General features: G+C 39.8%; 1 protein-coding gene and 1 long non-coding RNA gene across 3 annotated transcripts; one reads left to right on the forward strand and one right to left on the reverse strand.

The window, feature by feature from the left end:
- Nucleotides 1-25: 25 nt before the first annotated feature.
- Nucleotides 26-4,403, forward strand: LOC121967471 (triacylglycerol lipase 1-like). Its single transcript, XM_042517726.1, has 9 exons — nt 26-320; nt 1,849-1,959; nt 2,136-2,276; nt 2,466-2,576; nt 2,689-2,832; nt 2,916-2,956; nt 3,021-3,097; nt 3,642-3,737; nt 3,875-4,403. The coding sequence occupies exons 1-9, from the start codon at nt 147-149 to the stop codon at nt 4,195-4,197; spliced, it is 1,218 nt and encodes a 405-aa protein (XP_042373660.1). The 5' UTR covers nt 26-146; the 3' UTR covers nt 4,198-4,403.
- A 4,193-nt stretch (nt 4,404-8,596) lies between these two features.
- Nucleotides 8,597-9,772, reverse strand: LOC121968560. Of its 2 annotated transcripts, none has more exons than XR_006108215.1 (3): nt 9,075-9,772; nt 8,928-8,991; nt 8,597-8,756 (listed from the first exon to the last, which is right to left on the reverse strand). It is a non-coding gene; the product is annotated as an uncharacterized LOC121968560 (long non-coding RNA). The 2 variants fall into 2 exon arrangements; XR_006108214.1 differs by having other exon boundaries at nt 9,066-9,772.
- Between the last annotated feature and the right edge of the window lie 3,834 nt (nt 9,773-13,606).

Genomic DNA, 13,606 nt, shown 5'->3' on the forward strand with positions numbered 1-13,606 from the left:
TTCCGGTTCACGATCAAATGCGGCGAGACACGCCCATCGTCCATCGAGCTCCGAGACTGGATCGGCTCGACGACGTCGGTTCACCATCCACGCGAGAAGGCTACGGGAGATTGGGGGGAGTCGTCCTCCGCCGACGGTGGTAGCTCATGGAGAGAGCGCGGTCTCCTGCCTCGAATCTCTTGCCTTTCCTTCTCTTCATCATCGGGAGGGTCAGCTGTTCACTCGAGGCGACCCTCGGCGGGACCTCGCCGCCGCCCGCTACCGATGGCCTCTGCGCTGCGCTCATCCGCCCTTCCGGCTACCCCTGCTCTGAACACACGGTGCTGAATCTCTCTTGCTCTTGATTTGTTAATAACTGGCGAAAACCTCGACTCGTTGGAGGATGATTTTTCGGTGACCGATCTTTTGCGAAAATTGCTTGTTCACAAAAAGTATGGTGTGAGTATTCTGGGGGTTATGGGATTTGTTGAGCATCGCACACAGATTGGGGGACTGAGAAAACTCTGGATTAGTGCTTGGCTGCTTGCAGACTTGATTGATTATATTTTGTTGATATTTAGGCAACTGTTATTGATTGTATGCTTCTGCTTGCATTGTCTATAACCAGGGAACAATGACTATTACCTGATTCCAAACGGCCCTTCTTCTCCCATAGAGAAAATGGTAACACCACATCACCTTAGCTGAATATATGAATTTGAGGCAGTGATAATCCTTTTCATAAACTTAAGGATCTTGGGAGCCCATATTTAAACGTGTTGGGAAATGAAAATGAACAGAAAAGACTCATCTGTGAGAACTGAATGGTTTCTTAGCCACACTTTAAGTTGGGGAAGTATTTTAGATTGAAAAGTTGAGACATTGTCAGTGTAAGACGGTTTTTCTAAGATGAGGAAGGAATAGAAACAAGGGCGAAAAAGAATAAATTGGCTTTTTATCCAAATTCGACATTATCGTGTAAATATCTCAGCAAAAATGTTTATTGAGAGGGATACAATGGTTATTTATAATTCTGGACTGGGAAGTGGTGACATTCTTGTAATCCTATGCATCAAGCTCCCCCATACAAACCACTATGACTGCCTTATAAAGTTGGGTTTTAAAACATCTAAGATTTGGCAAGTGGTCCATTTTGTTGTCTATCAATATTTTCTATTAAAAATGTGAGTTTTGTCTTATTTTGTGTGCACTAAGAGAGATACCATGGTTAACTGGAAAATTGTCACTTTCTGGTAATCCTATGCATCAAACTCCTTAAGGACGGCTATGATTGCTTTTATACAGTTTGTTATAAAACTTGGTAATTTTGGTCCATTTCATTATCTATGAGTACTTTGATTACAAAATATGAGTTTTGTCTTATTTGTGTGTATTAGATAACCACTGGACTAGATTTCTTTTTGTCTATCTTGTCTTTACTTAATATCTTGTGTAATCATTGAATCAATTATCTTGAAGTTGCTTAATGGTTGCATGGTCGTAAATACAAGTAACTCAGTTTTACTGGATAATATCCTTTTGGCTGATACATCTAGCTATTGATATTGTGCTTAGTGAGATGGCAAATCAGTTTGCTGTGTTTCTCTCATTCATTTACTTGAAGAATTACATCAGTATATACAAGGCTGCTACACCTATGTTGATCTTTTTCAGATTTGTCAAGTGAAAAGTATTATTGTGTTTTTAGTTTTTTTTTCCATTCTACTTATGTGCATCTAATTTGTTAGCATAAAATTAGGTGATTCTTTTGATGATATTACTGAGCTTGATGGGTTAGCAAACAAAAATCTTCTCTTCATTTTTTTTGAAACACAACTCCAACTGTTGATGGACAAGTGAAAATTGCAGGTTGAGACTAAAGACGGTTATCTTTTGTCTATTCAACGTGTTCAACATGGAAAAAAAACTTTAGGAGGAATGCCTCATCCTTCGGTTTTCCTCCAACATGGTCTATTTCAGGTATTAACTCAGAGGATCATTTTTTTTGTGATTCCTCAGTTGTTAAAGCATTTTATTCTGGCTGCATACATTTATTATCAACCTGTTTCTCATTTGCTGTGTGTTTGATGATGTGGGTGTCTCCCAAATTTGAACATCGTTCATATTCTTTTTCTTTTGTCTTCTCATGTGAACAGGGTGGTGATACATGGTTTGCGAATTCATTTGAGCAGTCACTAGGTTTCATCCTTGCAGATAATGGTTTTGATGTTTGGGTTGGAAATGTACGTGGCACAAGATGGAGCCATGGTCATACCAGATTATCTGTTCATGAGAAGGTTCGTCTTTTTATTTCATTACCTTATGAATACATAGTTGTGTTTTCTTGTACTCTTTATTTCAGTGTATTTTGGTCATAATGTTGGTCCTTGTGTTTCATACTTTATCTTCTAATTGATCTTTGGTTCCTTATATTTTATGTACTAGTTTAGTTTCTAACTCTAATCCTTTGACTAATTTTTTTCCAGGCATTTTGGGATTGGAGTTGGCAGGAATTGGCACAGTATGACTTGCAAGCTATGATAAGTTATGTATACTCTGTTACAAATTCCAAAATTTTCTACGTAGGCCATTCCCAGGCATGTTTCATCCCATTAACCATTTATTTCTTCCATTAGGATGTTTCGATGTTTATTGGTTGAGGATAGAATTAATGATCTGTGTAAATTGCTTTTGTTCTACAATTGACAGGGAACTATTATGGGTTTAGCTGCCTTCACCATGCCAGATATTGTTGAGATGGTTGACGCTGCTGCTCTTCTTTGTCCTATTTCATATTTAGATCATATCACTTCAACTTTTGTCCTTAGAGCAGTAGCTCTTCATCTCGATCAGGTAACCTTTGTGAATGCAGAGTTGTTTTGGGAGGAGCATCCGATGCATTGAATTTGAATTGTTTTGTTGTTTCTCCATCGTAGATGCTTCTGAGCTTGGGCATTCATGAACTAAATTTCCGAAGGTACGGTTTAATTTGCCGTATTATTTTGGATTGAAAAATAAGTCGTCTCCCAAATATCATACAGTGATACGGGCATTCAGATATTGGACTCAATTTGTGATGGCCACATGGATTGCAACAATTTGCTGGCTTCGATAACAGGTTAGCTACTTATCATATATCCAATTCGTTTTTAAATGTCTGAAAATTCACTGACTCATTTGCTTTTTTTATTCGATCATTTGAGAGGCCAGGCCAAATTTATTTATGCGCCTAATAGGAATTATATAGATTGTGCGAATTCTTTGGTTGCAGAACTTGGAAAATTGTGGCTGTAGTCAACCTTTTCTGTTCCAGCATCAAGTATTTGAATACATCGTCGATAAGTAATTCTAAACTATATATAGTTGGTTTGCGAGTTCATTGTAGATATCTCATTTGCCTTACAACTTATAATATCAAATATAGGAATACAGTGGGTTCAAAAGTCTATTTCTTTGCCATTTATACCAAACTTTTCAAAGGGGTCAAACAACCCCAGGTTATTTTGGCGATGCCACTGCCTGTAGAATGCGGTCTTTTATGTTCTCAGTTTCGTTCAATTTGTTCAAGCTATGGAAGAACTGTATACAAATACAAGGCGATGAAGATATGACTTGAGATGTCCTCTTTTTCTTCTAATGGTTAAACTTCTCCTATTTTGCAGGCGATAATTGCTGCTTCAACTTGTCCCGCATGGACTATTACTTGAAATTTGAACCTCATCCATCTTCAACTAAAAACCTACACCATCTTTTCCAAAGTAAGTTTCTTACCCTACCATTCAGCGATTATCTATTCCTTTTTCGTCTCCTTATTGAGGATATCTTTTCAGTCTTTGATCTGTTGATACCGGTAGTTATTGAACTATCAGCTGACAGCTATGTGCATACGTTTCAGTGATACGAAAGGGCACCTTTGCAAAATATGACTATGGATATTGGGGTAACCTCAAGCACTATCACCGCGTTCATCCTCCTTCATTCGATCTATCAGACATCCCTGACTCTTTGCCAATATGGATGGGATATGGAGGTCATGATGCATTAGCCGATATTACTGATGTGGAACGAACTATCGCAGGGTTGAAATCCAAGCCAGAGCTGCTATATATCGACAACTATGGACACATCGACTTCATTCTAAGTGTGAAGGCAGAAGATGATGTTTACAGAGAACTCATAAGATTCTTAAAATCCAGAGAAATTTATAGCAGTTATTGAAATGCAATGGATGATATATGGTGACAGAAAAGAAAAAATCTCAAGTAATTGTGTTAATATGTATGTAAACTTACGTGGTGTATCAGGTTAATCAAATTAGTGGGTAGTTATTTGTAATTTTACTACGATAAATGGATGATATGAGATGTATTTGTATAGGTTTTTTCTTATATAAAAATGATATTATAAGGGCAATTGTTCACAAAGAAGCCTGTAAATAAAATAAATATTTGTCAGCAAATTTATAATAAAAACATTACTAAGTGAATTAATAAAATGATAATATAAATTTATAAAAAAGGATATTTCTTTATTATATCAATATTTTCTAAGTAATATTTCATTATATTAATGTATTACTTATCTTATAAATTGAATTATATTTTAAAGATAATTTTACAAGGTTACTAAATTAAATTATTTGAAAGTATATATATTTTTTACCATTTTAATTTTTTTTTCGTTGCTGTTCAGGAATGGTCGGTTTTTATTTATTTATTGATGTTCCTTTTTTTACTCTGAGAGTGCTTTAGAAATGCAGGTATATTGGAGGGTTAAAATGTAATTTCGCCTAAACTATATACTTGAAACATCACACGGCTCGATGTGAAGCAATATATTGCGCTCCGGTCCCCCGCCACCTTCGTCGCCTGCGACTGCGATGGCCGTTCGATTGCAAGGAGGCGGCGGTGGAAATGAGAGAAGAGGGAATCGTGGCAAGATGTGGTCAAAACTGGTTCTTCTAATTATCCATTCGCAGCGAGGAGGACGAACGTTTGCCGGAATGGAGGTTACAACAAATGCCTTCGCTAAGAAAAGAGTTGGAAAAGTGAGGGATTTAAGCTCTTCGGTTACTTCTGTATTTTTTTTACTCTTTAGGCACATCTCTGTTCCACGAGTTCTATTGCTTTGTATGGGTTTGCCCCTTTTTTAGGTTTCCTGGGACGAGAGATCAGAAATCATTATTTTTGGATCTGTGTAATAATTAACTTTCTTGTTTTGAGGTTGGCGTTCTTCGATACTTAAGATTTTATCTTGGTTGATAAAAGCAAGTATCTCTTCATTTTGATAAGAATTCTAGTGTACGAGTTGCAGGGCTTGCATTAGGAATTTAGGATATGTTGCTTAGAATAACTCTTTTGGTCCTTCTTCTTCATGAGGCTGCAGCTGCAAATCTTCCTGCAAAATGGCAGACCTTGAATGGTATGATTCTGGTTTTGTTATATCTCTGCTATGCTCTCAATAAAGGTGTAACGATTTGGTCCTCTTGACCCATTTGGCGGTTCATTTGACGATTTTTGGATCGTCGACCGACGACCTTTGGCCGTGTCGTTACTCACTAGGACTTTCCACCTCTGGCCAGTGAATTTTTACTTCCCCAGGATTCGAACTCTAAACATCCAGACTTAAGTATTAGAGTTTATGAATCCAGATCTCACTTGGTTACCAGGATTCATAAACTCTAATACTTAAGCCTGGAGGTTTAGAGTTCGAATCCTAGGGGAGGTAAAAATCCACTGGTCAGGGGTGGAAAGTCCTAGTTAGTAACGACACGGCCAAAGGTCGTCGGTCAACGACATGAGAGGTCGCCAAATGGGCTGACGACATAATTTATTGTAACGACCCGACCCTCTTGGCCCATTTGGCGGCTCATTTGACGACCCTCGGGTCGTCGATCGTCGGTCCTTATGTCGTCGGTCCATTTGGCGACCTCTCATGTCGTCGACCGACGACCCTTGGTCGTGTCGTTACTCACTAGGACTTTCCATCCCTGGTAATGGATTTTTGTCTCCCCAAGATTCGAACTCTAAACCTCCAGACTTAAGTATTAGAGTTTATGAATCCTGATAACCAAGTGGGATCAGGGGGCCGCTTGACGTCGTTTTCTTCTCCCTCCGTCTCTCGGAGCAAAGCGATCAATTCCCTTCGTTGGACGCTGGTTTTCATACTTGGGGAGGATGGGGGACTACAACGATGCCCTGAATCGCAACAATCCCCAGGCCCGCACCAAAGCTCAGAACCGAGCCAATGTTCTCCAGATGAAGCTTGTAATTTTGAATACCTTCTTCCCTGAAGTCTTACTTTGATCGATCGTGCACTTATTTGGATTTGGTCATTTAGGGTTGACCGATCACGATGCCTTTAGGGTTTAGTTTATCCTTTTTAGATTTCGAGTACTAGCTATTTCCTCGTGTATAGATTTTATTTTTTATACATGATATTTTGAGGGTGGATCTTCTGTATAATTTGCTAGGAGGTTTAGATCCAACATAGGAAAATCAATAGGGTTCGGCCTAGGCATACCTCCAAAAGAAGAAACTTTGTATCGAGAGAAAAGAACCCCCAGAGCGTAGCACATAATGGTGGACGCATAACATCTCTGGAGTAATTGTTAGGGGTCGATTTTCAGAAACTGATATTTTCAGGAACTGACGATCTGAGGTTTACCCCACCATGCGCTTAACGCCTGAGTACTTGTATGTACCTTCCTCTATATCCGTGGAGTCAATATTAAAAAGATCGTTAATATAACGGATCTACATATTTCTATCGAGAGGAAAGAAATATGCTAAAATTATTCTCTTCAAATCTCAGTTAGGACCAAGCAACAACAATGAAGCCTTGTCGTGTGGGGTTGGCTAAATCTCTATTAGGACAACCTTATGAATAATGTCAATACAATAATAAATTTTCATTTATCTGAACCAGGAAAAATGATTTTCCTTATACAAAATTCTGTATGCTGATCGTGTTCTGATTAATGTAAAAATGATTCTCGTCTAAATCGTAATTGCATTTATTTATGTTAGTCATGTGGCCTAAGGGTCTTTACATAGCATAATGTGCTAAATTGTCATACCATGGAGGAGTCCCTGTCTGAAAAAATTTCGACAACACCACCCCTGTATAGCGGACAAATCTGAAACTTTCTACAATCACTATATACCTCAGCCACATGTGGCTGGATTAATAACAAAAATAAAACAATCACCACGCAGATAATATCAATTTCAGCTTCTGCATGACACAACCACGCAATTTAACAGTAAACAAATAGAAAAGTAATATGATGACTCGAAAAAAATAACTCTACTCAACTATACTCGTAAAACTCAAATCCGACAAACTCACCTCTTCTGCCGTCGAGACAGGCATGGAGTAAAACATATCCAAATCATACCAAAATCCATCAACGATAAGAAACCATACAATATCCAAGTATCAAACAAACCAAGTCTAAACATAGTCAAAAGAGAAACTAAAACAACTACTCGTGATCAGCAGAAGACTAGTACTACGTGCAATGGGAACTAGCGACTGGAACTGCTCCGGACAACCTCAACCTGAAAATATAACAACAATGGAGGCGGGGTGAGTCCAACACTCAGTAGGTACAACTGATATGCAAAATAAAGTAAATAACAGACAACACTAATCATGCGTACAGTCTCCTGAATACAAGAAGGATAAATGCAATCAAACAAAATAGAGAAAAGCATACTAACCAGATCAAGGTAAAAGGTAATGTGGTCGTCGGGACCGAAAGTGTCATAATCTCGTATGTCAATCAAATGTATTCATATAAATGCAGCAAGTAAATGCAGCAAACACAAACAATAAATGCATCATGCATATGATGCCAATGACATGGTCACCCCTAACGCCAGTCAGTCATCTCACACACAATGGTGAGTCTGAGTGGGTAGAGCTGTGACAACCGTGCACTCTGACATCACTGCCCCTGATGAGTGACCGAGTGGACGGGATGCTGTTGGAGTACACACATACTCCTACCCCGGAATAATAAATGGGGGAGCGCAATGCTCTCATCTCCCGGTACACGATAACGGGGAGGACTCTCTGCCGGCTACCACGCCGAGTCACACTACCCATGAGCGGACCAATGGAGCCAAACAAATTCCAACTACCTGCCGGCTACAACGCTGCTACACTAAACCAACGGAGCCAAACAGAGCGGAACTGTCTGCCGGCTACCACGCTGAGTCACCAGACCAACGGAGCCAAACAGCAGAACTGTCACACACCTGTCTAATATACCACTAACCCATGAGTGGTGGTGTGTACAGATACATGTAACTGGCGATGCGCACTCAATAATGGAGCAGACAATCGCACAGCATGCAATCATGCAAGATGATGCATGACACTAAACATGGCAATATCATGAATAGCATAGCAAGATCCATACATAAATAAAAGGTGTACAACAAGTCAATATATCAGATGGAAGGTACACAAACAGATAGGGTATCAAATAAACCCTAGGTCCTGAACATAATGTATCATATGGTTGGGTCACTACCTACAGCATGTATGATCAGGTAAATAATAACATGCAATGCATAATAAGTAAACAAGCAAACATGTAACAGATCATGTAGTGACCAACCGAAATAAATGGATCACACAATTATTGTTATATGTTAAACACATTATTATGCATATCAAAAGACATAAGTCAAAGTACCCGCCTCCAATCGAAATAGTCCAATACGCTAATCGAGATACCCGTCGAGATACCGTCTCGAATCAAAGTCCTGTAATAGCCACATTTAATTTAGCTACATATATATCACATAGCTAAAGAAATTCCTTATTTACCAAACCCTAATTCTTTCCACTATACAATTTGATTTAGGTCTAAACCTAAATCAACTTGAACTCTTCCAAATATGAACCTAATACCATAACAAATTTATACACCTTACCTCTATTCACAGCCTTGATTGTTGATCCACACAAGGTTTTGTTGCTGCCAGCAAAGGTTAATTGCTGTTGGAAACCAAGAAAACACCACAATAACCAATTAACTCACTAAGCACAAAAATTGGAAATCATATTCCTACCTGTCTTACCCTTCGACAGTAGATAGTAACAACCGATTGGAACCAAAAACTTGTGGCCAACAACCAAGGCACCGAACTCTCTGTCCTTGAATCTGTCTTCCCTGTGGAGAAGGCAAAGCACAAGAGGTGTGACCATAGTGAGGTGATCGGCGGCTTTCCGACCAGTGTCGGCCGTTGCAACCGAGACGACGCGAGGGGAAGGAAAGTATGCGATGCTGTACTAGAAGAAAGGAGGAGATAGGGTAGCAGAACCTTGGCCGGCGTCTCGAGAAGTGACGCTAGGGCTGAGGAAGAGGACTGTGGTGGCACCGGCTAGGGCACAGGCGACTGGAGTTCCTACGGTCGATGATCGGCGTTGGCACGCAGATCCAAAAAGGACTTAGGGCACGATGGCCGGGGTGGGCGGCGCTACTCGAGTGGCTAGCGATGGAAGATCGGCGCGGAGGAGAGTGAAGTCGGCTAGGGCACAGCGACGATCGGTAGAGGAGAAGAAGAGGGGAAGAGGAGAAGAAACTGCCTCCGAGCGGTTTTGGGCAGAAATGGTGGCTCCGCGCGAGGAGGAAGGCTAGGGCACGCGGGGAGGACTCGGCGCGAGATTTCAACAAGGAAAAGAAGAAGTAAAAACTAAAGAAAAGGAAATAGAAAAAGAATTAAGAATATAAGCATTTCCTCGCTTAAATGGTTAGCCTAAACAGGATTTTCCCGGGCCCCGTTTTTATCCCCGTTAACTCCTCCGTACGAGTTCCGAAAAATTTTCAAAAATTCCGGAAAACTCTCTTATTAATATTCGCCTATTTCCGGTATTTTACATTCTCCCCCACTAATAAAAATTTGGTCCCCAAATTTCGTTATCTACAATCAGCAAGTATTAACAACAGATAAAGAGTACAAAATGCTGAACAGTAAATAAATCACATACCTCAAGTGAAAAGATGAGGATAACGAGCTCGGATAGTATCCTCGAGATCCCAAGTAGCCTCCTCGTCCGAATGATGCTGCCATCCGACTTTAACCAGCCGGATAGTCTTGTTCCGCAACTGACGCTCTTTCCGGTCCAAAATCCATACCAGAACCTCCTCATAAGTGACGTCAGGCTGAACTGGAACTGAAATATCTGTCAGCACATGCGTCGGGTCGGGCACGTATCTCCGCAGCATAGATACGTGGAATACATCATGGACGCCTGCCAGGGACGGTGGTAGTGCCAGCCGGTAAGCTACCGCTCCGATCCTCTCCAAGATCTCAAAAGGGCCAATATACCGCGGAGCCAGCTTACCTCTGAGGCCAAATCTCTTCACCCTTTTCGTGGGTGAAACTCGCAGAAATACATGGTCGCCAACAGAGAACTCTAGTGGTCTGCGTCTCCGATCAACATAACTCTTCTGGCGGTCCTGCGCCTCTGACATCCTCCGTCTGACAGTACGGACCAACTCTGCATCCTGCTGAACTCTATGAGGTCCCAACATCTGGGCCTCTCCAACCGCATCCCAGAGGATAGGTGTTCGACAAGGTCTACCATACAACGCCTCAAACGGTGCCATCTGGATAGCCGAATGAAAGCTGTTGTTGTAAGCAAACTCTACTAACGGCAGATGGTCCTCCCAACTGCCTCCGAAATCCATAACACATGACCTCAGCAGGTCCTCTAAAGTCTGAATGGTCCGCTCTGACTGTCCATCTGTCTGTGGATGGAAGGCTGTACTGAAACGGAGCTGTGTGCCCAAGGCCTGCTACAGACTCTGCCAGAAACGAGACGTAAACCGTGGATCTCTATCCGAAATGATACTCAACGGAACACTATGTAGTCGGATGATCTCTCGGCAATACAGATCTGCCAATCGATCCAGGGAATCAGTCCTCCGAATCGCTAAGAAGTGCGCGGATTTGGTTATTCGATCAACGATTACCCAAATCGCGTCATGGCCTCGTCGTGTCGTCGGCAATCCCACTACAAAATCCATAGTGATATGTTCCCATTTCCACTCAAGAATAGGAATCCGCTGAAGTAACCCGGCAGATCTCTGATGCTCAGCCTTCACCTGCTGACAGACAAGACATCTAGCTACAAAATCCGCGATGTCTTTCTTCATACCGTTCCACCAATAGGAACGCCTATATATTGGAACATCCTTGTGCATAAAACCATAGATGTGAACATTTCCCTATCTTGTCTACAGATGCCTAAAGTAGTACCATAATACCAAAATATCAGCCCCCACGGGCGGGATCAACTGGTTATGACATGGATTCTTGCAGCATGAGTCGAGAGGTCGAGGGTCTGCGGCAGCAAATGCGATAACATCAATATCTGTCCGTGCTAAACACCTGAGACCACCATGTCATAGCTGAGCCCGTATTCACCGTGATTTACTCCCTCTCATACTTGTGGGGCCGGGTTGAGGGGGCCGCTGGGTTGGCGGTTCCAACCTTTTGCAGCATAATACCAAAATATCGTCCAAATAACCTACATTATTAGTAAGATATCCTTTTAGCCATACTGTCAGATCCTTACACCTAGAAATTCTAGTGTAGGTTGCAAGCGTACTTAGTGAGTGATGTATATGAACCTCATCTTTAAGTTAAGTATACTACGAGCGCTAACTTATCAATAGACTCATTGATTGAAATTCATGGATAAATCTCTTTCACAGGATTCTACTGACTTGAAATTTGAACTTAAAATGAGTGATTATATACAACAGTTCAAGGTCTTGCAGTGGTATTTAGAAGCTCACAAACACAATGAATGCACGAAGTTTGAAAACTCGACAAGAAGGAGATTGGGGATACCCATGAGTAGACCTGACCACGGTTCGGAACCGACGGTTCGACGGTTCGGAACCGCCGGTTCGACGGTTCCAGGCAGGTCGACCCTTAACCTTAACCGCCCAAGACGGTTACGGTTCACGGTTCAGAACCGCCGGTTCACGGTTCGGTTCACGGTTCGTCACGGTTCGTCACGGTTCAAGATTAATATGTTAATAAAAATTAAAAATTAAAAATTAAAAATTAAACATTAAACATTAAAAATTAGAAATTAAAATTTATTAAAAAAAGGGCTTACACTTATTTAAGTTGCCTACGTATCCCTTTAGGGGAATCAAAGCCCACGTAGTTCTTTTACATTTTTATCCTTTTACATTTTCATTCACTTCCATTTCCTGTTCCTGTCGTATTTGTTCCTTCAGTATCAAAATCTTCAACTTCGTCATCTGAAAGTTGCATTCCTTGGATTCTTTTCTCCGCTCTGGTCCAATCGTCCAGTAATGCTTGGGCTTCCAATGAGTCAGGAGACAAAGTTGATCGTCGTTCATCTAATATGTTGCAGCCGGCACTGAACGTCTGCTCCACAGCAACAGTTGACACTGGACAAGCTAAAATTTCTTTTGCGATCACGGAGAGAACGGGAAAGCTTTGAGCCTTCTGTGACCACCACTTTAAGATATCGAAGTTTTCGCTATCTGCTTCATTAAAATCAAAAGAAGTCGTAAAATAATTCTCAAGTTCCTGTGTGGAACTTGAGGATCCTCGTGGACGTTTTGTCCGTTCTTTTAATAAGAGTTGTGCTTTTGTAAGTTTTAAATTACTACTAGTAGTTTGTTGAATTTCAGAAATATTAATTTGTGTTCCATATTTTGCATAATATTGATTATAAATATCATATAAATAAATTCTAACATTATATATAATATTAATTTGGATCGGGGAAGAAGAATCTTTAATTGGAATTAAAGCATCATAATATAAAGTTAACATTTCTTGTAAAACTTCTAATTTAAATCTAGGATCTAAAGCAAATGCAATTAAATAAATTTCAGAAATTAAATAAAATATTTTTCCCATTTAATTTTCATAGCTAAGATGCAAGGAGATAAAGATTCATTATTAATATGTTCATTTAAAACTAATACTATATTAGAAAAATTTTCTAAAACTAATTGAACAGGATAATAAACACCAGAAAGTTGTTCGGTTGCATCATTAAATACTTTTAAAATTTCACAAATACTAATATTCCATTGTTGTGAAAATAAATATATATTAGCATTAGTGTTTTGTGCAAAAAATGAACATAATAATTCTTTATATTGAAATGAATCTTGTAATAATTGGTATGTTGAATTCCAACGTGTTGGTACATCACGTGGAAATTTTTTAGGTCTCATTCCATTAATTTTACAAAACCTACCCCATTGTTTCATTATAGATGGATGAGACCATAAATAAGAAATTGCAATTTAATTGGTTTAATATAACTTTCTAAATTTTTTAAACCATCTTGAACACATAAATTTAAAACATGGCATACACAACGAATATGAAAAAATAAACCTCCAATAATAGGTTGACAAACAAATTTTAGATCATCTATCCAGGAGGTATTAGAACTAGCATTATCTAATGATATTGAAAATATTTTATGAGTTAAACCATATTCTTCTAAAATTAAACATAATAATTGTGCGATATTATGAGCATTATGTGATTCATCAAAAACTCTATAAGCTAATAATCTTTTTTGGAGATTCCAAGAGTTATCG

This window comes from Zingiber officinale, chromosome 3B (genome assembly GCF_018446385.1).
Source record: "Zingiber officinale cultivar Zhangliang chromosome 3B, Zo_v1.1, whole genome shotgun sequence".
In the NCBI taxonomy this organism is placed as follows: Eukaryota; Viridiplantae; Streptophyta; class Magnoliopsida; order Zingiberales; family Zingiberaceae; genus Zingiber; species Zingiber officinale.